At 51.6% G+C, this 24,401-nt stretch overlaps 1 protein-coding gene across 3 annotated transcripts; it reads right to left on the bottom strand.

Moving 5' to 3' along the window:
* Positions 1–3,434: 3,434 nt before the first annotated feature.
* On the bottom strand, positions 3,435–22,606 carry Wnt5a (Wnt family member 5A). Of its 3 annotated transcripts, none has more exons than XM_004631630.2 (5): positions 21,343–22,606; positions 15,335–15,468; positions 13,928–14,178; positions 9,181–9,473; positions 3,435–5,780 (listed from the first exon to the last, which is right to left on the bottom strand). In XM_004631630.2, the coding sequence occupies exons 1-5, from the start codon at positions 21,346–21,348 to the stop codon at positions 5,322–5,324; spliced, it is 1,143 nt and encodes a 380-aa protein (XP_004631687.1). In that variant the 5' UTR covers positions 21,349–22,606; the 3' UTR covers positions 3,435–5,321. The 3 variants fall into 3 exon arrangements, with proteins under 3 accessions (XP_004631687.1, XP_023571516.1, XP_004631688.1); XM_023715748.1 differs by lacking the exon at positions 21,343–22,606 and adding an exon at positions 17,429–17,512; XM_004631631.2 differs by lacking the exon at positions 21,343–22,606 and adding an exon at positions 15,861–15,920.
* Positions 22,607–24,401: the final 1,795 nt, after the last annotated feature.

Below are 24,401 nucleotides of genomic sequence, written 5' to 3'. Positions count from 1 at the left end.
GTACTGGCATCGGACCCAAAGCACCTGGCCCCAGAACCTACATTCTTTGCTTCTAAGCCAGTTCATTCCAGAAACAATACTAGATCTCCAAGCCCTACCCTGTGACACTCACAAGGGAGGTCTCACCCTTGCCAGGCAATCAGTCCCCTGCTAGGTCAGCCTGGACTCTCCACATGCTCCAAACCCCTCAGCCCCTCCATCTGAAGCCCAGGCTTTCATCTGGGGAGATGGGGGAGGATTCATTCCCCGAGGCATATTAGGTGATACCCAGAGATATTTTGGGCCATCACAAGTAGAACAAGTGACACTGACATCGAATGAGCCCATGCCGGGACCTTGATATACACCACACAGGACAAGTTCCTGGAACAAAGTGTGGTTCTGCCTAAAATGTCAATGGCACCAAGATACAGAATTCTGATCTAAGAAACTCACTGGCAACCACAGCAAAATGCAAAAGGCAACAAGCAGAATACTCCAGGTGACCCAGTCTATTTTGTATCCCAAACACTCCCTACTTTTTTTCTGCTCTGACCATTCTGTCTGCTCTCACCCTAGAATTGTGCGGCAATCCCACCTCTCTGCATGAGCTGTCTACCTGCGGTATAACCTCCCAGTGCAACTCTTACAGGTGAACAGCAGCAGGGCAAACAAGACATGGAAAAATTGGTGGTAGATGGAAGAAATCGAGCTCTGCAGTACAAAATAAATCCTTCACATTGAAGCATAATATTGTCTACAGGCCTGAAATACTGGTGTCTTTTCTGGATGCCTTAAGCCAGTCATGGAGAATATTTTAGAACTTTCTCTCTCTCTCTTTTTTTTTTTTTTTTTTTTTTGTGGTACCAGGGATGGAGCTCAGGACCCTGCACTTGCCAGGCAAGTGCTTATTCTACTGAGCTATCTCCCCAGCCCAGAGCTTTCAGTGATATGAGAGCCCGCCGCAGCACATGTGCCATAGTTTTGCCATCCCTGGACCGTGATCCGAGCTCCCAACACACCTTGATATGCAACTCTCTCTGGCAAACACACACACATACACACACACACGACTGCACTGGATTTCATGGAATGATTTTAATAGAAAAGCACAAGATATGAATAAAAATAAATAATCTTTCTCTCATTTCTAGCCCAGCAAATTGTACACTGCATATAAAAATGGTCTAAACTGCAACTTTCCCCCATTTCTTTTTGCTTTTGAGATACTGAGACAGGATTTCCATTTGATCTTCTAGATTCCAAGTGACACATTTTTTTAAAAAAATCATACTGATCTTTAATTACTCTGCATCCATGTTTTAAAGTGGGTTAACAAGATGTTTCCCTAAAACACTATTAAATCACCAGATGTAAACATGAAGTGTGTTTCAATAGGTAAGTCATAAGATCTCATTTCTAAGTCTCAACTCCTGTGTCTCTGAATATTTCCTGAATTAAAATTGTTTCATCTGATTTTTAGAAGCGGACACTTTTACCACCTGACAGAGGGGAGACTAGAAAATACTTTTTTAAAAAAGTAAATATTTTAATGTATACTTTACAGCATTAACGCAGGATTTTCTGCATTGATATGTGCTTGAAGTTCCAGGCACCTGCTCTAGCTCTGCATCCACTGCTTTTGTGGGCCACCTGGTCTTTGGGGACTGCTTTTGCAAATCACCTCCCAGGAGCCGGTGGTACCAGTCTTCCATTGGAGGACCTAGCACCCTCCTACCACGGCATGTCTGCTAATGCCAGTGGCTTGCTTGAGTTTGCAGAGACCACCTGAAAGCTGAGCGTGGCAAAGTCGTGAGCCAGAGACTGCTCACACCTCCCCAGTGCCGGCCTCGGGCAGCCAAGGAGCTCAAAGAACCAAACAGGGTAACGGAACTCGAGCAGAAAACCTTTCTTTTCCTTGAGCCCATAATGGTTATTTGGAACATGGCTCTGTTTGTCGCTGCTGATGTATTCATTTTTTGGTTAATTTTCCATATTGGGAAGATTTCTGAATGCACTCAAGGATGAGAAGGAAAATATGCTGACGCTGCTACATCTAGGATATGTTTTTGCAATAAAGAACACTGGTCAATATACAACTCGGGAAAAACTGAACCAGATGTGAGTCCTAGAACCACAGCGTTTGAATTTGCCCAGAAATGCTATTTTAAACACTCTATATGTTGATCTACTGGTTTTTTGAAAAATAATGTATTCTTGGCATCCATAAGAGGTTTCAATACGTTACAAGGTCATCCGGAAAGAGGAAAGCAAAGGACTAAAAGATGGATCTGTGCAGATGCCAGCCCCGGTGAACATTCCAGAAAGCACGAGCACTCCCACGAATTGCACTTAACGTAACAAACCTCCAGTTTCCCAAGTTTTCGTGCTCTGTGGACTGGGGCTTGCTTTTCATAAAACAGCTTTCCAAGGTGCAGAAGCGCACCACACGCGGTCCACAGTGAACTCAGAGAGAGGCGCGCAGGAGTGAACACCAAGATACTTTTCAGGGTGCAGGGGACGAAATGAAAGTCCGCCCCTCCGCAGCTCCTCTCCGGGTGCTACCACAGCAACGCGCTCAAACACAATTAAGTTTCGTGCATAATGCTGAAAGATGTGAGCCATCCTCCACCCAGCTTTAGGCCATCTGCTTGACTTGTTCTTTTTTCTTTAGGAACATATATAGGAAAAGAGAATTCCCTTTTTTGTTCTGCTACATATAGAAACCCTTTGAAGCTTCCAAATAGCTTGGTTTTTGTAAAATTCTCCACTCTCCTGTTATTTTAGCATGTAGCTTTCCTAAGCTAGCCCTCACAACGTCTCTTGAAGTCTCCATGTGAATTATCTCAAGGACAACTGAAACCACTTAACAATATACAAGTAATGTTTTATTTTATATTCTATCTTCCATTAGCAAAAGCCTCTCAATGTTTGTTTTTAAACCAGTGAAATATACAAATCACACAAGACAAAAATATGTACATTAAAAGTACAGAATAAAGGCCATAGAAGATATACACAATATCTGAATGACACGTAGAATATTTTACATTAAATAGTTTCTTTTAAAAGCTAGGATTGTTAAACTCAACTCTGTTCATAAACACGAATCACTAAAAAGGAATACAATCTGATTTAGCAAATAAAAAAAGTACTTCATGGTTTTTGTAGAATAAAAACCAAAAAAGTGACATTTTAAACTCAATAGTGCTTTTTAATTTCAAGATCTTTTACTTGCAATTCACTGCAACTGCGGGGATGTGAACATCCTTGTGCAATAAATTAAGAACTACTTGGCTGAGGTGGCGTGAAGGCACCGAGCCCACGAAGGGCACAGAGATCTGCATTTTGACAGATCCTTAAAACAATGACCATCTGAGATAGAAACACAGTTGACAGCGCTGTGGGGAAAGAGATGTCCTTAGTAAAAAAAAAAAAAAAAAAAAAAAAAAAAAAAAAAAAAAAAGAACTAGCTATCTATTCAATGAGCTGGCTCTTCCTTCCAGACTCAAACAAGTACCGCCAGATCTGACAGGAACCCGTTTCTACTCTGTGGAACGCACTAAGCAAAGCGAGATGCCGCTAGGTTGTATCTACTAACGTCCGGGTCAGTGACGCACAAATAATGCCCTCTCCACAGAGAACACAGAAAGGGAAGCTGGAGGGGAGATGCGGGCAGGACAGAGGAAAGCAACCTTCAAGCCAACGTGCACATCAGCGAATCAGACCACCGAGCTCCCTCAGAGACAAGTTTCCTGGTGCTCAGGGTACGATCCCAGCAGGGCCACAGGCCAAACACAAGACTCAAAACACATTTGGAAAACTCCTGACTGGGCTGCAGTGAAGGACAACAATGCTCCAGACAGAAACAAGCCCAGAGTAAACTGTAAATATAAATCTTGGCTGCACTGAGATATAATTATATTTATATTTATATATGTATATATATATATATGATATGTACAAAAGACTGGAAATATCAGGCACCATTAAACCACATTGCTCCCTCATAAACGCAACTGTTCCAGTATATTAGGAACAGTTTTAGGGTGCACCTGCAGTATACTAGGAAAAGCACAAGTGGATGGAGGGTTTAAACACAGGATTCTAACAGTGAAACACTGCGACACCCCTGTGGTGGACTCCGTGAGCTAAGGAATGTCATCGAACTATAAGAAGTTACCGCGCCTTAAAGTAAAAGATTTAGAAACGAATCCCTAAGTAGCAAACTAGTTCCCGGAACTCCTCGTGTTTCATTTTCTGTCCTACAATCAAAGGGGACCCAGTGAAGCCAGCAGCACATTGGGGCCAGAGGGACCAGAAGGGCCTTGGGGACAGGAGCGGCTGGGTTTCCCTTAGTCGCCTCAGTCGGTTTTTCTGCTCCGCATGCAACCATCTTGAGGTCTGGGCTGAAGAGCTGCGAATAGAACTCGCACCTTATCTCCATTAGATTGATGAAGCAAGGCTGTCTCTAAGACAATGACAAGACACCGCTGTTCATATTCAACTCAACCCAGCCTTCAAAAACAAAAGCCTGGTATTCACATCACGTGGGGTGACACCTTCACGACTCCATCTAGGATACGCCAAATTGTCTGTTTCTTGGGGCCTTTTCCACTCCCCTGCTTTGATTTAACTGCTCTCCAAGTTTCAAAGCTCTTAGCAGAGATCACCTGCAGAGGGGATAGCTGACCAGAATGCGACGCACGCTGCACCTGTTCTTCTTCACAACTACGAGACGCTCGCTCTTACATTTTAAATCACAATATGGAAGATAGAAAGAGCAGGCTGATGGATGGCCCCTAGGAAACTGGGTCACTCTCATTTTTTGCGTTTTTTATTTGGTTTTCTCGAGAACTTTGCTCTTGCACCAGCGCATTTGTAATTCATTTTAGTCACAGAAACTGAACCACACACACACGTTTGTAGCGCTCTGCTCCGGCTGGATCCAACCCACCCCAGACAACTATGGAACTAGGAACAGTAGGCATTACTTTTGCCTTCTAGATGTGTACTGCATCCCCACAGCCAGGTTAGGGTAAGCGTTACCTCCCTCTCACCCTACCCTATCGGAAGAAGCCTTGTATCATTACCTTGTCAAAGATCCACAAAATAAATACTTTTCTTGGTTCCCACCCCCATTATTGCCAAATAATAATTATAATATTAATAATAAACCACAGAGTTCTTAGATGGTAACAGAAAAAAAAATATGGTTCCGGTTGCAATTCTTGAGGAAAAATAAAAAATATTTTTTTTTAAAAAAAGAAGAACCAGAATCACTGTACTTTCTATAAATAAGTGGGTCCTGGGCGTGGGGCTGGGCGACAGGTCGGCACCCACTACTTGCACACAAACTGGTCCACAATCTCAGTGCACTTCTTGCACTTGACGTAGCAGCACCAGTGGAACTTGCAGTGGCAGCGCTCCGTCTGCACCGTCTTGAACTGGTCGTAGCCACGGCCGCAGCACATCAGCTCGCAGCCATCCATCCCCTCCGATGTCTTGTTGCACAGGCGGCCTTGTGTGCCCAGGGAGCCCGTGCTCTCGTTGCGCACGCAGTAGTCAGGGCTGGGGTCGATGTAGACCAGGTCCTGCGTGGTGGGCGAGTTGAAGCGGCTGTTGACCTGCACCAACTTGCCCCGGCTGTTGAGCCTCATGGCCGCGGCGCTGTCGTACTTCTCCTTCAGCGCGTCGCCCACCTTGCGGAAGTCCGCCAGCTGCAGCCAGCACGTCTTGAGGCTGCAGGAGCCGGAAACCCCGTGGCATTTGCAGGCCACGTCGGCCAGGTTGTACACCGTCTGCAGGGAAACAGGGATAGTCAGCAGGCAAACTCTTAGGCAAACTCGAGGAGGACCCCAGATGCCGGCGTGGGCTACATTAACAAATCTCCTGTCCATCTTCTCCATGGAGACCACCGGCTGAATAAGGGGCTGTTTTATTGCACTCGCCACTACCAGAAGTTGTGTACTGTGTTGCCCTCTTTAAAAAGTGTACAGAGTAAATATACTTCTAGCCGCTCACTGTATCATCAACCACGCTGCAGTTTTCAGATGGGGACAGGAGAAAAATACAGCATTGCAGAAGGTTGTCTCTTCGTTAACAGGGAAACACCAGCAGAAGCCCATGAATACACATCCCAGGTGCTGTCCGCACTTTCTTTCCTGTGGCCAGACTATGAAGGTCATGCTATTAGCATCCCCACTTGACAAAGAAAGTGAGGCCCAGAGCGATGGATCCCTACTCTAACCACTGCAAAGTGGGATACCAGGATTTAAGCTCAAGTACTTGGTCTCTAAACCTGTGCCCGGCTGGTGAGTGTAGAGCTGGGGAGAGGGTCCAGCCCCAGGGAGATGAGGGTTCAAATCTTTCTCCTGCTGCTTACTGCTGAGTGCTACTAGCTGCACTAAGGCCATTTCACTCTTGCTCTCCCTGAATTATTCCAGCAGCTTTATATGGACTGGTTTAGAAGATGGTACAGGGACACAGAGAGGGCAGGTGGTCTGCACAAAACATGCAGCCAGACTGCAGGGAAACTGGATCTCAGTGGCCCTCACTTCTGCTTCCTGCTTAGCCCCTGCCTTGCTGATGGCCTCCTTTGGCCAAGAGCACTTGCCCTGGAACCAGGCAGATATGGATTCGGCTCCTGCCTCTGCTCCTGCATTTAGAAAACTGGCTGCATCTTCCTAGGCTTCCATTTCCCTCTGTAAAGGGAGCGGGTACCAATCCCTCAGCACCATTAGGCTACAATTAGGAGGGGCATGGAAAGTGCTTGGCACCAAGGCTCACTCAGTAAGTCTGGTCTTTGCCCAAGTAAAGGGGGCATGGTGTCTGGGTAGCTGCCCAGTAGCGACGGCCTCCCAGTGGCAGTTCCTGTGGGTCTGGCCCCATAGCACTGGGCCTAGCAGTCCGGGAGGTCGTGGTTGCCTATTTATACCCCTACTGCCCGCAGCTCCCGGGCCAGCAACCTTCCGGAGTTCGCGTGGGGCAGGTGTGCTGGCCAGGACCTGTCAAGAACCTGGAGGCCGCATCCACCCAAACAGTTACCTTCTCCCTCCAGGGATCCATAAGGGCTTTCTTTTCAAAGAGGCCAAAGTATACTCTTTCGGCATCAAGACTTTCAAGCTCTCCACTAGTCTGAGGAAGGTTCTGCAAACATATTTAACCTCTGCTCCCCTTTGAGGAAAATAAAAAGCTAATGCCCTGAAGAAATTCTAATATGATTTCCTGGCAAAGGGCCCACTTCCCACCACTACCCCCACCATCCCAGAGAAAAGCTGTCTTCTCTGTAACCTCAGCCTCGAGGGCCCAACGCTTAGCTCTCTGCTCCAATGCAGATATTAAGTGAATTGATAATATCAGGAGTACGCTGCAAATTCTCCCAAATCCCCTCTCACCACTTAGATTCCCTTCACCCTCTCTCCTTGGGTGTCAAGGCCCTGATGACCTGCCAAGCACAGAAGTGTTCAGAAAGTACTAATGATGACAGAAGGCAGGGCTATGGGCACAGCACTGGATGCGAACCAGAAGAATCAGCACGCTGTTGTCCTGGAGACCTGTGTCGCTGACCAGGGTGGGAGCCAGCTCTTATGGATCTGACCTGTGACCCCCTAACACGTGGCTCAGAGACAGCCACTGTCCAGAGAGTCAATCCACGCTGCAAGCACCACAGCAGGAGCAACCTGGGAAAGAGAAAGCCCACACACAGCTAAGCCGCAGCCATCATCTGAGGCCTCACAGTAGCGCAAGCAAAATTTGGCAGGTTAATATTTCCTTGTCACCCTCAAGTATTTAATATCAAATCTGAGGAGCAGATGAGTTCTCTGAAATCATCTACATGATCGGTGACTTCCACATCCTTTACATCATGTTTAATCATTATCATTTATCCGGACTTACTGCTGGCCGACACTAACCCAAAACCTCAGAGTGTTTCAAATATTATTCTGTAGGTTAGGTATAGTCTAGTACTGGTGAATTCCTATGGCTCAAACCTCTCTATGATCTCTTGGTCCTTGCTGTGACCCCAACTGAGAACTCCTGTCACGGTTACTGACTGATACATGTAAATGTGGAAACTGAGGCCCGGAAACCCACAGGAACACTGAGAGGTGGATTTCAACCCTCCCTTCTCTCAGGCCCAAACCTCTAGCTCTTCACCGCTAGTCTGCGTAGCACGAGTGTCACAGACTTGTATTTCAATTCATTCCTTCTCTTCCTCAGACAACGGAGGTCTTCTCTTGGCCTCAGTTTCCCAATCTTTGAAATGTGGGTACAGGGCCAAAAGGCCTATGGTTCTTTCTAGTCCTCTCTGGCCTACTCTGTGATTATTTTCCTTTTTCCCTCACCCCAAAACACAGAACAGTGAAAGTCCTGACCAGAAAATTCCTGGCACCTACCTTGGGTTCTGTGAAAAAATAATCTCCCTGGTTTTCAGGGCTGCCAAACTTAAGTTTTCACCCCTTCATTTTAAAGCAGCCATAAAATGCCATGTGTTGAACCGTAGGAAAAGGGGGGGGGGGGGTTTTTTAACTACTAGGGGGTAGCTTCTCATATCCTGGCCAAGGGAAGGAAAGAGGGGACCCTGGAGACTCGCAGGGCTGGGTGCGGGCCTCTCCTCCCCAGAGATCCCTGGCCCCATGGTCAGACCTATAAAATTCCTCACTGGTAAAAAATGCTGTTGTTTTCTTAGAAAATCCCTTTTTAAAACCCTCAATCTGTCAGACCCGATGACATCTGGAGTGCAAAGGGAAAAGGTCCCTCATAGCAGGGCTCCTAGTAGGATACAGATGAACTCTCACAATTTGGGAAAACACCCCCAGAAGAAGCATTTTCCATAGCAAGGAGAGAGCTGCGAGCCCTGCAATGTGTGTTTCTGGGCTCCGAGAGCCAGCAGCACCGGCACAGGCTAAAAGGCCAGGGCCGGACCTTCCTCAGGCACCCGGGCTGAGCTCCAGGAGGGCGACTCAGGCCTGGGTGGGCTTCCTGGGGCGCATCCGTCCCTGTGCAGACAGGGCCCTGGGAAGAGATGGGCAGACAGGAGACAGAAGAGGGAGGGTACCGGAGGGAGGGAAGAGAGAGGAAGAGGCTGAAATGGGGCGGGAGAATATTTTAAGGCAGGAAAAGGAAAAGCAGGAAGAGAGGCGGAAGGAAGCCGGGCAGAGGCCGGCCGGAAGGGCTGCGGGCGGAGGGCGCACTCACCCTGCGACCCGCCTCGTTGTTGTGCAGATTCATGAGGATGCGCGCGCTCTCGTAGGAGCCCTTGGCGTGGATGCGCTCCCGCTCGCGCGCGTCCACGAACTCCTTGGCGAAGCGGTAGCCGTAGTCGATGTTGTCGCCGCAGCCGCCCCACAGCCAGTCCCGCGGCAGGTCCTTGGGGCGCGCAGCGCGGCTGCAGCCGCAGGTGGACAGTTCGCCCTCGCGGCACGCGCGGCTCATGGCGTTCACCACGCCCGCGGCGCTCACGGCGTAGGTGAAGGCGGTCTCGCGGCTGCCTGCGGACAAGCGGGCGGGCGGGAGGGCGAGGACTGGGGTCACTGGCCGGCAGAGGTGCGGGGGAGCCCATCGCGCACCAGCCCCGGCCGCCCTGGAGAGCCCCAGGCACTTCCGGTTTGTCCCCCAAGGGAGGAGCCTGGGGAAGGGGCGCTGGAGAACCTCTGGCCCCACTCGTGCCATGGCGTCTCTAGGCCCTCAGGTGGGCAGGGTGAGTCCCTGGCGTAGCAGAGGGAGCTTCTGGGGTACACCTGAGGCAGGGGGACTGGGAGAGCCCTGGTGTACTGCAGTCCCAGCCCCAGCCCCAGCAGGAGAGCAGGCAGGAAGAGCTCAAACCGGCCGCTCCCATGGGCACCACCCCTCACGTACACCCAGGCAAGGACCCACCCTGCCAGTAGCCACACCAGCAACAAATCACAGAGAAGCAGACGCTTGGTGTCTTCACTCTCACATTTCTGGGCCTAAGGCAGGTCTCTGGCAGCCCTAGATTGCTTTTTCTCTGCAGCTCTTTTGAAGGAAAGCTCAGAATCGGGGTAGCTGTCTTTACTCTTCTTCTAAGATTTGATATTATTTTCATTCTGAGCAGGAGGAGCATGGAATTTTCTAGGCTTAGTGCCTCTGAAACTCATAGGGTTGCAATCTAAGCCAGCCCCTGCCCTGACCACACTGGTGCTGGCCACGCTAGCTTGGGCCTGGCACGCCCCTCCTCCTCTGGCTGTTGTAACCTCTCCTTCCTCTGCCATCACGCGGCACAGTCTGTCTCGGCACAGGCCCTTGCCTTTCCCTTGGGACAGTTCTAACCTGTTCACTGAGAGGCCTCAACGACGTGCGCTTTTTCATACATTCCAAGCTAACTGGACAAGTACTTCTCATGCAAGACTATGAGTGTCCACTCTTCAAACGGCCCCCTGGTCTTTAATGCCTGTGCTGCCACCACCCTGCTCCTCCACCCTGGCCCAGCCCACCCACCAGCACCCTGACCCACAGACTTTGCCGCAAAGTATTAAAATGACGCCAAGAAGGTGAAAACAAAACTAGAGGGAAAGAATTTTCTTCTTCCTCGATATTGGCAAAGAGTATCTCCCTATAACAGTTCTAGGTGCCCTATTTGTAAGGAGAAAACTGCAGGTGATCAGAGCCGGCTTTAAATTCCACTTGCATATAGAACTCTGGTACATGTAATAAGAAGCCACTTGATAAAAAAAACTGTCATGCTATGAGACAGAAGGGGTTAACAGCCAGCTGAAGCTGAGCCTGGGGGTGGAATAAGGGGACCCTCAGTTTCCTCAACTGTAAAGTAAGGGTACTGAAATAAACGCCTACCCAAAAGAGGTCCCTTCTGGAGCTGAAATCCCTATACTGGAATCAGTTTCTCCTCAGCTTACTTGGTGAGCTTACTAACATTGGGGTTGGAGGCAGCTGACAACAGGACTGGCCCCAAACAGAAGGCTTGTGCTGCAGGAGGGTGGCCACGCTGAGCCAAGGACCCACACACCAGCCTTTCTGTGGGCTCCTCTGGCCCACACCTTAGTCAGGCCCTCTGTGACCGCCCCCCCAGCACTAGCAGTGGTTCTGACTCACCGCAGACCCTCCCCATCCCATATTTTAAAAATGAATAACTTGAGTACACTGGTGGCTGGCAGGAAGATCCAGAAAGTTCCTTCGGGGCATTCCGTTTATCTAGCTCAAATGAGTCAGGAAAATGCAAACAAATGAGGAGAGCAGAAAGATCCTAGAGAATTATCTTAGGATTAACACTGATAACATGGAAAGACTTGTAGAATAAAGAAGTTGTGGCTAGAAAAAGAGGAGATAAAATGATCTCTGGGGACAGAAGGAAATGAGACACTGTCCTCGGAGTATGCAGAGCATAGAAGGCTTTCATACAAAACACAGATAATGCTGCTTCTTTCATGGTCTACATTCGGCATTTCCCTCTTTGTCACAGAATACAAACCTGGAAGAACGGTCTAAGCTAACTGGTTACTGAAGCAAGAAGACGTCAGTTTGAAAAGTGCTCTCTGGCTACCAGCCTGTGGATGCAGTTGCCTCACTTGGGCTTCCTCTGTGTAAATCCACATTTACTTGGATCCTCCGCCCCTTAAAAATGGTGCCTTCCTGACATCTTTTCACAGTGTGGAAACAAAGACAAGCCAGGCACAAAAGCTAGAAGGAAAGGGTAGCGTGATGAAAAATGAGCAAGTTTCCAAAACGAAGAGCAGGCCCCTCATGAGACAATTGTGTATGGTGCCTCCGAGGCAACTGGCACCTTGGGAAAATGAGCTGAGGCGGGGGCTGGAGGTGCCAGCTGAGTTTCTCAGACCTTGGCCTCTTTCAGGGTCAGATTCTGACAGATAAGAATTACTCTCAGCGTCTTTGGGGTCCTACATGCTTGGGCTGGGCACATATACATCTTTGGGTATCAAAAGCATTTACAATTGTCCCTTAGCTCGTTCTCCTCAAAGATTTCCTGATGACTTTCCCTCACTATTGGAGTTGGGTCTTTGTTCCTCTTCTATAAAAATCTAGTTTGCCTGCTTTCCATCCCTTCTTCCAAATAAGCAAGAGAGACCTCCTCAGTGTCCCATCACAAGCCACCCAGCAGCAGGTTTTACAGGGCCTTGCTGGCCTTGGTCCTGTTGATCGCTCCCAGGACAGCTGCTGACTCACCCAAAACTTCCAGGAGGCCCCTCAGAGACTGTGGGGGCACCCTCCTACCCACACCCCATCAATACAGACAGAAGTGCCACCTACCCCATGACCCATAGTGTACTTTCCTGGGACAATTAAATACAGGCTTTTGCATAAGAATTTTTCTGGGAAAACAGACTCTTTGAATCTTGGACCACATTTAAAATAAATCTCCAGCAGAACTCAAATTCATTTAGCAAATGATAGCTTATTCTGAACATTTTGACCCTAAACAGGCCATCTATGAAGATGAGAAGAAGATGTTAAATCAAAGCTGTGTTCGAGTGGCTACACAGAAAAACAGCTCCAACAGTGCTTTTCCTTCTGGTTAACATCAGAGGTGTATGATTTTTGCTAACGTGTGTCCCTGTATAAAAGTGGCTCCAGAGTTCTGTGAGGTACAGTTGAAGAAGGGCATGTAAGAAAGGGAAAAGCTGACTAGCCAATCCTGATAGAGTTCTTTTTTTTTTTTTTCTTCAAAAAAATGCCTTTAGTTCCGCAACAAGACCAGAATGTAGGAGAATTAAGTCTCCACTAAAAACGCTGTTGACTCCAGAAGCCAGACAATCCGTATGCAGGGACCGTCTTGTCCTCCTGAAGCCTGGCCCCTCCACTCCGATCCCAGTATGTACATTAGCACATTTTAATCATTAACAGAAAGGACAAAGCTCTAGGAAACCTGCAGGATGGGGCCACAGGCCATTTTCCCATTCAGTTAGAGGAACGGTTTCAAATCCTGAATCAGTTTAGTTTATGAAGCCCCCTGGCTCAAACGTCCACTGACAAGTCTTTTTTGTTCTCAATGAATGCACTTTTCAGTGTTTTTAGAAAAAGTATTTTATCCATCAGTGATGGATACTAGGCCAATTTTTTATCTTCAATCAATATAAACAGTTAATTGCTTTGATAAATTATTTCTTATTATAATATGACTAGAGCCATATTAATCATAAGACTTATTTGCATAAAAATACAGAGACCTGAAATACACCAGAAAATGCATGTAGGACTACATCTGTCAAACAGCCCTTAACTATGAAACCAAACCAGAGGCCAATGAGTTTTTTTAAAGTTTTGCCTTTAGCCCAATAATTTCAGTGCTCGTCTCCCTGAATGGAATAACAAGATCAACAACATATTTAAAATTAAATTTCAAACTGTAAGCAGTACATTTGAAACATTTTCTAGGTCTCTAGGTTGAGAGCTCAAGCATATGTTTTTCTGTCAACTGTCAAAATCAAATACATAAATGAGATCACTTCTAATTAAAATTTTTCAGGGACTCAAAATATATCATTGCATCCTTAAGAAGTATCTAGAGTAAGAAAATGAAAATCTCGTTCGCTGCTAACATATGCAGCATTCTGAAAGATGACAATTTTTAGCTGGATGTTAGGGTTCTTTGAATTGTAGCTTAAGAAATTTATAACAGCATTCAAGTCTAAAAGGATCTAAATGACTCAGCCTTCCACATTTACTTTTGAGAAACCAAAATGAGTATTCTGCTGCTGCTTTAAACAAAATACATTTTAGAAAAAGTATGTGTTTGGAAAGATTAAGGTGTCTCTGATGCTCCTCCTGATTCGGTTAGAAAAGCCCAAAATTCATAATCACACGTAGGGACCACAATTAACAGTTCCTACAATGACAAAAATTCCCAACACATCACACAGCCTGGTAGGTACCTTACCCATCAAGCATGCAAGCAAACACTGAGCACTTTTTCTGGGGGGAAGAAATCCATAGATTTTAAGTGGCTTCCTACCTATCTGCATAACCCTGCCAAAGACAGAGGTGTTATCCACAGTGCTGCAGTTCCACCGGCGATGTCGGAATTGGTACTGGCATTCTTTGATGCCAGTCTTCGCGCCTTCTCCAATGTACTGCATGTGGTCCTGATACAAGTGGCACAGTTTCTTCTGTCCTTGAGAAAGTCCCGCCAGTTGGCTACACAGAGGCTGCGCTCCTATGATATATACTTCTGACATCTGAACAGGGTTATTCATACCTAGCGACCTGCAGAGGGGGGGAGAGATGTGCGTTCAAGATTTACACGAGCTCTTGAGGTAGGGCCCCAAAAGCATGTCAGCAATACATAGTCCGAAGCACACAGATGCCTTTTCTCTCCTGCTTGTCCTCATGACAAAGTATGAGAAGCGCTTATAAAACTCCTCTGTTTAAACTCCACTCAAAAAAGGGAGGTATTGTGAAGCTTCCATCCACCACCTGGCTCCTCCACATTTTCCCTCCTCTCCTTGCCCCTAGCTGCCTTATAGTGGAACAATATTTCCAACCTCCACTCAGAAATGGGAGAAATGGTGGTTTAGGGGGGACCAGCTGCTGACTTAGAGAAAGTGACTTGCTTTGCCCCACAAGTTGGTTATCTGCCCTGAATGCACAAATGCTGAAAGTAGCCCCAACTAAACACTGGAAGAGACAGCAAGAACAGAGGACAAGAAGAGAGTTGAGTTTCTAGACGCTTTTAAAAGGGCTCCTTATGTGATTGTGAAGGACCCAACTCAGGGAATCTGCGTGAACAGTAGTCATGTTTGACAGTCAGAAAAATGCTGTTCATTTACAGGGGAAAAATATCCAGAACGCTCTCCGAAGTAATCCTCTGGATATTGTGCAGTCCATCTACAAGGCCTTTCCAGGAAAAAGCCCCACTTAGGGATATCTGACTACTCCAATTCCCCTCCTTTTGATCATATTTCAAGCCCAAACACTTCTCCACTTGGAGTTGAGCTGTCCTCCTATCCTATGGCTCTGCTGCCTTCGACTCTATAGGTTAATAACCTCCAGTCAGAAAAGTAAAGGTTTAACTCACTTTTACTACCTAGAGGTGGCAAAAAGTAAATTTTATAGGCAAGCTTACAATTATTAGAGAAGTGAATTTCGCCTTCCTTTTATTACATGATGCCTGTACATACGCCTGAACGGGGGCTTCAATGAAAAAGGCCTAGATTTATTAGGTTCCAATTCCCTATGGAACCAAAGATAAGCTTTACAATGTTAGCAAGTTAGAAGAAAATCCTGACTTCAAATACGCATAGATAAAAATATACTATACACATACTCATCCCAGAAATGCACCCAAACTCACATGGCAGCATCATACAAACGACTCTTTTTAAAAAAAATAAAATAAAATATGTACATAGAATGAACTTACCACCAAGAATTGGCTTCTATTACAACCTGGGCAAAGGAGAAAAATATGGCTAAAGCCATTAGGAAGAATTTGGAAGACATTGCACTTCCAGCCGTCCCCAAAGCCACTCCGGGGCCTAATATTCCAATGGACTTCTGGAGAAGGAAGAAAGGAGCAGATGTTTATTGCCTCTCAGATAATTTTGAAGCTTACAAGTTTAAACAACGGAAGCATCCGGGGTCTCTTAAGTTTACTGTTGATTGACTGCACTTCTCCTCGGTGAGTTTTTTGATGGCAAGATATAGGCAGTTTCTTTCTCCAAATCAATCCACCCACGCAACCTCACCAGGAAATCTGATTTCGCTGGGGTCCTGCGCGCGGGGCGCGCCAGCGATTACAAACATGTCTCAATGCTGTTGAGTCAAAGCCCCGGTGCCAGGCGCTGCCTCCTTCCTGCACGCTGGCGTCCCGCACCCCCTCGCTGCACTCCGTCCCTCCCCAGGAATTCACTCCGGGAACCCGCCGCCACCCTCGTCCTCTCCCCGACCTGGGCCAAGCAACAAGTGGAGCCAGCATTAATTCCAAGGGCAAGAGGAGCGCGAAGGCGAGTGCGGCGCGCCGGCGGCGGCGGAGGAGGCGGGGTGGCCGCGCGGGTGGGGGTGGGGGCAGGACGGGAGGGAAGGGCAAGGGTGGGGGGCGAGGCCCGGGGGACGCGCGCGCCGAGGCCCAGCTGGGAAATGCGGGTCCGAATTAACATCGTATGTTTCGTAATCAGTTTACGGGCCGATTTGGGGGAAGCCACTTCCAGATGGGTTAGAGCAGCCCAGCTTTCCTTTAGGACAAGCTTCGGCCGGACTGGGGCGGAGAGGAGGGGAAGGGGTGTGGAGGGAGGGGATAAATGGAAGAGAGGGCTGTTCTCCTAACCAAGGAAACCGGAAAAGAGTGCCCCCTCCTGCCTGCGGCCTCCTTCTCGGACCCACCGGGAAGAGATGGAGCCCCAGAGGGAAGAAGGGGCATCTGGGACGCTCTAGGAGGAAAGCCTTTCCCCGCCCTTCTCCAACCTCCCCCCAGATTCAGAGTTTTCGCTCGGTCTGGTCCCCACGCGTGGCAGTGCCGAGGAACTCGGGGACGAGAAGCCCCAAAGCACTCGATTTTCGATTTTCTCCTGCTCCTGGTTTGGAGTTGTCGCCCGCTGTGCGAGCGCGGCGCTGCGAGCCGGGCCTTGGAGCACTGCCACGCGCCGCCAGCCTCGCCTCTCCCGCCCCACTCAGACCCATTTCGGTCAGTTCCGAAAGACAGGGGCGCGGGCGTGACAAGGATGAGTTTCCCGACGGAGCCAAAGATGCGCCGGCTCGGGAGCCGCAGCTGCACTCCTGGAACGCAGCACCCAGGAGGCCAGCGGCGTAGGGTCCCTTCCTGGAGAAGTCCAGGGCCAGGAGTCGGCCTCGGAGGTTTCCGCGCCGTTCCTCCCCACTGGTGACTTCTCCACCTGCAGGCGGCGACGGGGGAGGCGAGAGCGGGTGGGAAGAGCGGGTTTCCAAATTCCCCTTTCATATCTCTCTAAGTATAAGTCTGCGGCTCGGCTGGACTCGGCACCGCCCGCAGCCCCCGAGGGAGATCCCTCCTCTGGAAAGAAAGGTGAGCCTCCTCCAGGCGGCGGAAGGGCCCGGCCTGGGACCAGCGCTACGCGATCGAGGGTCCCAGGCAACCGCGGAAACGCTCCAGAGTTCTGGAGCGCGCCGCGGCTGTTTGCTGCGCGCCGCCTCTCGGGCCGGGACACCTTCGGGGCTCGAGGAGAGGCCACGCTTATGTGGTCCTCTGCGCCAGCCAAGCAGGGCTGCACGCCCGGGCCCTGTCGTCCGCAAAGCACCGCAAAGCTAGGGGCGCATCCTGGAGAATGGGAGTCTGGGGTTTCCCCAGCCCGGGAGAGCTAGGGCTCAGTCTCGCTCCCCACCCCCGCCCGAAGTGTCAAGTTTCTTCCAGGGGCGGGGGTGGGCAGCGAGGTCTGCGGCGCGCAGCCCGGCTGCGAAGTCGACTCTCCCCAGCGGCGGCCGGAGCCTCACGCGCGCGCAAACAGTCACACACACACACCCTCTTGCACATTTACACACTCACGGGCGTGCACAGATACACAGGTTCGTTCCGACGTGCTTAGGAGCCGGCGGCCCAGATCGTCGCCGACTGCGGGCACTTGCTGAGGTCTGCCGCGGGCGGGGCGCGGGGCGGGGCCCGGGCAGCCAAGAAATTGATAACAGATTCGGAGGATTACAGCGGATCTCTTTGTTAGAGCCGAAGCCACACAAACCGAACCCTCTCCCGGCTGGACGCTCCTGGGGAAAGGCCACATTCCTTAGAGCAGGGCCCAACTGGGAGTCCAGTCGTCCGGTCTGCCCAACTCCAGGGTAGAGGAGGCGGGGCGTCCCAGTGGCACCGGCCGGAGAACCCCGCGAGTAGCGTCTCCACTTAACCTCGCGCGTTTGCCCGGAAACACCTTGGCCTTCTTCCCGCTCCAATCCCGTCGCAACCCAGAAAAGGCCCCACATGTTTGAGAGACTCTGAGAAAACCCACAACGAGCTTAGTAATAAATGCATCCACTTTGTAGGGTATAACATCCCTATCTGTTTACCAAAGATCTGATCCGAAAAGACAGTACGAAATGAAACCTCTCCTCTCTGGAGACTGTCACACCAGGGCTAAAACAAAGTTCTGGTCAGAAGTTTAGTTTCCAAAGAATGAACGAAATATTTTCCAACAAGGGCCCAAGGAGTTCACTCTGAAAGGCCCCTGGGAATCTGTTACTCGCGTGCTCCGAAGAGGAGGGCAGGGGGCAGCTGAGAGGCTCAGTGCAGGACTGGGGTGAGGAGAAGGAAGGGCGTTGGGTCGTCTCAGTCTCCAACCTAGACCAACTCCAAGCCGTGTCCCCTTAAAATTTCCCCCATAGCTTTTGCGTGGGATTAAAGACATCAACTAACGGTGTTGGCCTAGGTGACTGACTGTAAGAGAAAGGACAATCTGTTGAGGAAAGGTGCTTAGATCAGATGTTTCGTGGCTGGGGAAGCCCGCACAGCACCCAACACACAGGCAGTCCCTTAACAGAAACGTCGACAAGGCTCAGCAAAACCTTGGACTCTTGGTCGCTGGTCCTGCCTCCCTCCCTCGGTCTCGGTGTCTCTTTTCTGCTGAACTCTACATGGACAGCCCAAGTCTGCAGATTGAAATGAGGAGGGACACCAACTAAGCGGAAGAAATGAATTTGACCAGGGCTCTCGGGGACAAAAAGGATGGCAACTCCAAGAAAAATCTCTGCTCTTGGGGAAAGAACAAAACAAAACAAAACTTATTTCTCTCAATCTGATCTCTTCCTAAAGCAAGGGGAGAGACGGAGAAACCTGCGGCGGCCCACGGACATTGGCAGAGAAGAACGGGATGCCCAGAAAAGCTGCGAGAAAAGCGAAAGGGATAAAGAACGGGCCAGCCAAGGCTAGCAGGAGGTCCATTCTCGGGGAGCAGACAAAGGTCTCGGGGAGCAGTCTCCAGGCATTGCTCCAGGCATTGCTACCCATGCCTGGAGACTGTGCGCCTGGGAGCTACAGCCAGCCCTGCGCGGGTACGTGTGTCCACAGTGCTGCGTGTCTGTGTGCGCGCGCAAGCACCGAGGGGTTGGGCGGGGGAGAGAACTGCGCAAAAGAAGACAGATATTGCTCCTGGAGACCAAATCTGCGCAAGGTCCACGTCCACCTTCGGATGCCTGGACCTCAGAACAGACAGCAGATCCGGGAACAGCGAGGCTCTGCGGGAAGCATGATCTCTGTGGTCCTCCTGCTTCCTGGCCACATCGCCTTGCACTAACACACACACACACACACACACACACACACCACTTACACTTTGTCACACAGGAGATCTGACTCTCTGGGAAAGCGCCACTCTGTCCAGAGGTGCGCAGAGTCCGTGGAGGAAGAAAGAACACTGAAAATAAGTCCAATCGCTGACGTTTAGACTAGATAAGAATCTAAGGCCACGAGAGGGAAAATACGTGTCTGGGGCCACAAAGAGACTGAGACAACTGAGGCCACACCAGAGGCCTTCTAAGAGAGTACTCTCCCTCCTACTTCCACAGAAGGTAGCATCCCTTCCTTTCGTCCAGGGGTCTGAGCCCCTTTTGCTGCCTTAGACCCACAGCTCCCTTCTTCCAGCAGCCACTCAAGGCACTCGTCCTCTAGGGGTCCCCGAGGGGCTATGCTTAGGCGAGGAGGTGCAGTGGTTCAGAGGATTAGGGATGCAAAGAAGGGAACCAGAAGAGTAGCCGGCCCCTCAGGGGCTCAGAGCTTGGCGGAGCTCTACCTCCACACGGCCAACAGGGGGCAGCCGGCACCGCACAGCGGGGGAGAAAAGCCAGCGGGTACCGCTCGGAGTTCTGCGCTCAGGACACAAACCCCTCCCGTACCCGAGTGCCCTGGGGACTGGAGGAGGTTGCGGGCCACTCAGGCTGGGCCTCCTAGAGAAGGTCTTTCCTGAGGACACGTGAGGAAGAAAAACTAAGGCTAGTATCTTAGGACCTGACGACTACTGATCCTTTGCCCCCACACACACGCCCACGCACAGAGAGCCTGCCCTAGCTCTCTGAGCGCCCCTAGCAGCATTGGACCCCTTAAAGCTCCCTTGTCGAGGACATCTAGAAACCAAATCTCCAGCGTTTTCCGCAGCCGGCGTTTGCGCGTTGGGGGAAGCGCAGGACTGACGAGTTGCAGTCGCTTTGCAGGGCCCAAGTCACCTCCCAACAGCAAGCTGTCCTTTAAAGAAAGACGGGAGAGAAGTGGCTCCTAAGATTGGAAAGAAAACACAGCCTTTCTGCTGGACTTTTTTAAAGCTACCCTCGCCACTTGAGGAGGGAGACTGTTTGCTTTCAGGAAATATCTTAATACCCATTCTAACCTTATTCCCCAGGAATCAGAAAATGGGAACGACCAAGAAAAATGGAAATAAGGGTCTAAACTTGGAAGGCGGAGGGAGTAGAGACTGTTTGGAAAATAGCAAGTTATACAGCAAGGGGAAAAAGTTAACTTTTCGTAAAAGTGAACTCTCCGTGACCCCTGGGTGTGTAACTTTAACATACAACTGACAATTAAAACAAACACGAGTTCAGTGACTGTCCCCCGCCTGCTAGCCCCACGCGGAGGCCCGAGAGTTTCTAAAGAACTAGGCAGGCTCGGCTCAGAGGGTCGAACGCGCTCGCTCTCTGCGCCGGCCGGGATTAGAGCCACCCGGACCACAACTCCCCGCCCCCACCACCAATGCAAAGTGCCCGAGTTCACCCCGCGGCGGCTAATAATGCTAATAACGCGACCCCGCTCTCCAAGCTGGGGTGCCCGTTGGCCCCCCGCCAAGCACTCTTAAAGGTACAGGGCACAAAATCACTCCAGGTTTTGGCCAGAGGGGCTCGCAAGGCGGCCGGGTCAGGCGTTGGGATGAGGATGGGGGTGGGGCTGGGTGGGGCTGGGGAGGGCGCCGCCCGGGGGTCAGCGGCCCCAACCCCGCAGCCGGGTCTCGGAACCACAGATTCCTTCTACCCCTTTACCAGCCCCGGCCTCACGCTCTCCGGGTGCCTGCGCAGTGGGCGCCTGATAAATATTTGTTGAATTGAATCACTATCCTGTTACTGAAAATACACAGTAAATTACACTCGAGGTTCTCGGGGTAAAAGGAAAGCCTTCTATGAACCGCACTATGGGTTTCTGCCATCGCTCTTCCCCACTTTTCCTACAGGGTCCAAAAGGTTCGCAGAATGGCTGGTGTGAGGAGAGGCGTCTCCCGGGACGCCGAGACTATGAGGGGGTGGGGGTGGGGGGCAGAAGTGAAGATGTAAGGGTCCCTGCCAGCTGCGCAGGGGCTCAGCCTCTGGAGGGGTCGGAGATGACGAGGGGTAGGGAGAGCTAGCTCGGTTGACTTCTAGAAAAAAGGAGAGCTAGCTCGGTTGACTTCTAGAAAAAAGAAAGTGGCGAACGCCGGCGGCGCCCCGAACACCTACCTTCATGGCGAGGGGGAGGGGGCGGGGAGGAAGTCGCCACCCCGGCGAGGGCAGCCGAGGAATCCGAGCGGAGCGGCGGGGTTGAACCAGGGAGGAGACTATCGCGAGCAGGGCGGCGGAGTCCTCCTGGGCGCTCCTGGTGGGCGCAGTGACCCGGAGCCGAAGCAGGCGCTGGCGCCCAGGCTGGGGCTCCCAGGCTGGGGCCGCGCCGAGACAGGCCAGGGAAGCGAGCGGGCGCCCAGATGCTCGGGCGAGCAGCGAAGACCCGGCGGCGCTGGGGCGCACGGCGGGAGCAGCGGGTCCGGCGAGGGCGCACAGGCGACTGCTCCGCGGCGAGGCGCTCCCTCTCCAACGTCCATCAGCGACGGCGGTAATTAGGGCTTTCCAACCCCAAATGTGGGCGTGATTGTGCAAAAGACTTTACAACAAATAAAAAAAAAAAAAAATTCTTCACAAGAGGGTGAAAAAAATGCCCCACTACTTAACTCTGGCCTGAGGCGGGGAAGGGGGGGGGCGCTCCCCGCGCCCAGGTGCCCCAGTTCATTCACACTACGGACTCTGCAAACTCCTGGCGGCTCACGCCTCCCGCTCTGCAGCTCCTCCTCTCCAGGTCTGTGGCCGAAGCGTCTGCTTCCCGGGACTGATCCTGCGGCCGCGAGTTCGTGTGCGGATGTCTGTACACACACACACACACACACACACACACACACACACACACACACACACACACACACACGCTGCAGCGCTGGGGCCACCGAACAATCAGGAGCGTAGGGGTTTTTCTCCGGGCGATGCCACTGAAAACGCACCAGTCGCCAGCAGAGCTGCAAGGGTCAGCGCCAAATTCTGTCCTTTCATTTTAGGGTCTAGCAAAAGTGGGCTCGCAAAATGAGTGAAAGTCGGTCCTCAACTTGCTCCTGCGGGTAGGTGAAGGAGGCGATGGGTAGCTGCCCTGAGAGACGCTGGCCTTCTCCGTCTCACCCCCTTCTTTTTTCGGGTTATTGTCCCACTGTTCTTTCGTCCCTGTCCGGAGCAAAGGCGCAGGGGCGCAAGGGCGCAAGGGCGGGCCCGGGGCTCCGTGGCGACTCAGCCCCGGCAGTCCATGGCCCTCGAGGCCGCCCACCTCCTGCTCCGTGCGGGGTCCGCGGGGAGGGCGAGCCGCGGCGAGGAGGGAGCTCGTTGGGCAGTGGTCGCGCGGTGCCCGGCTCCGGGGAGCCCACCGCAGTTTTCCACGCGATCCTGCACGCCGCAGACCGACTGACCGAACTCGGGGACCGTGTCCCCCCCACCCCACCCCCCGGCCCTCCTGGCCCACTGCCGGCCAACTGCCTCCTCTCCCACACTCTCTCCGGACTCCTCTTTCTCCGAGTGTTCTGGGCCGAAAAAAAAAGAGAGAGAGAGAGAGCGAGAGAGAGAAGAGGGAGAGAGAACAAGAAGAAGAAAAAAGAAAATTTAAAGTTGCAAAACCAAAAGCGGGTGGGGGGGGGAGTTGCTCAACGGTGTTCTGCGCATGCGTGCAGTGGCCGGCCTATGACAAACTCCGCAGGATTTTAAAGCCGTACTACGGGCTGGGGTGCTGGGAGGCGGGGTACCCCCCTTGGGGCCTCTTTCTCTGGGCTCCCCATCCCCCAGGCATCTGTTGAAAGAGAAAGGTCCGCTCCGCAGCCGCAGCCTGCCCGCCGCCTGGCTGAGCTTTCAATGCTGCCGACCGCGAGAGGCTGAACCCCAACTTTCCGAACTGAACCCCTTGGCTTGCTTATCCCAAAATGTTGCCACTGGGGCTCCACAGAGATTGTGTCCAGACAGGGAACCCCATGGGAGACTTCTCGTCCTTGCGTCCGGGGGAGAGTACCAAAGCCCCAGGGCTGAGGACTGGGTGGGCGCGCACGTCCTGCGGACCCCGGGGTGAAGGAGTCCGGGTGGCTGCCCTGAGCGCCCGGCTGTGACCCAGCACCGCCAGGCGCGACGCATGTTCCTGTCGCGCGTGTCTAGGTGCGGGCTTTCAGGTGAGAAGGCTGCGAAGTTCGGCCAAACCGGGTCCGGGCTCCGAAACTTCTACACGCTTCCAGATGCCGGGGTCGCCGGGATTCCGCAGCGCTGGAGGGGGGGGGGCCTCATTCCTGTTCGCTAGGGGCGGCACCTCGAAACAGTGCCTCCCCGCAGCGCAGTTCGTTTTCTGCGTTGTTCCTGTCCTCCGGCTGTTGAAGGTGAAAGACACACACACGTATACACACACACACACACACACACACACACACACTCTCTCTCTCTCTCTCTCTCTCTCTCTCTTTCTCTCTCTCTCTCTCTCTCTCTCTCTCTCTCGCGCGCGCGCGCGCACTAATATTCAGTACCATCCGTTGTCATGCACTTGACCTTAAGGGACAAAATCTGTGACCTGAGTACTTCGGGGTGACAATGGTTTGAGTTGCTCTGCCCCCCCCCCCACTGCCTCCCCGGGCTGACCACCCTCTGGGCGCGCGGGCGGAGCCTCCAGCGACTTGGCCCCACGCTGTGCGGCCTCTTCCCGTCCCTTATTGTCCTCCCCAACACTGCGAGCGCCCCTACCTCGGACCTCCTTGGCTTGCAGTGCAAAGACGGCCTTTGGAGTTTTCCACAGAGTGTAAAAGATGGATGCCCGTGCATTGGGCCTTGTTCCTTCTCCAAAGGCACAGGGAGCCTTAAGGACAGAAAGACCCCGCTCTCAAAGCTCCTCGGGATACCCCGCCCATCCCCCTCACCAACCCCCAACCTCCTGAGTCCTCTTTCCTCTAACCCTCTCTGGGCTTTGACCACCTAGCGACCCTTGAGCGCTTTACAGTTCTACCATGTGCTTCAATTCTGCCACCCGAGGCAAAGGAGGCTAAGATACAAAAAGAGAGGATACCTCTGCACCTGATGAATCGCCCCAAGGAGTAGCCCTCCACTCTTCCTTCTCTCCCCCAGTTATCTTGCCCAGTGGCTGCCCCCTGAGATTCCCCTGGCCGTTCGAGCCCAAATGTCCACTGGGTAAGCACTCCAGCTTTGCCATGGGGCCATGGATCTAAGAGGACTCAGGCAGC

The sequence above is a fragment of the Octodon degus genome, unplaced genomic scaffold (assembly GCF_000260255.1).
Source record: "Octodon degus isolate 3935 unplaced genomic scaffold, OctDeg1.0 scaffold00043, whole genome shotgun sequence".
NCBI classification, from domain to species: Eukaryota; Metazoa; Chordata; class Mammalia; order Rodentia; family Octodontidae; genus Octodon; species Octodon degus.
Note: the sequence above shows the minus strand (reverse complement) of the source record. Positions and strands in the feature narration are given on the sequence as shown.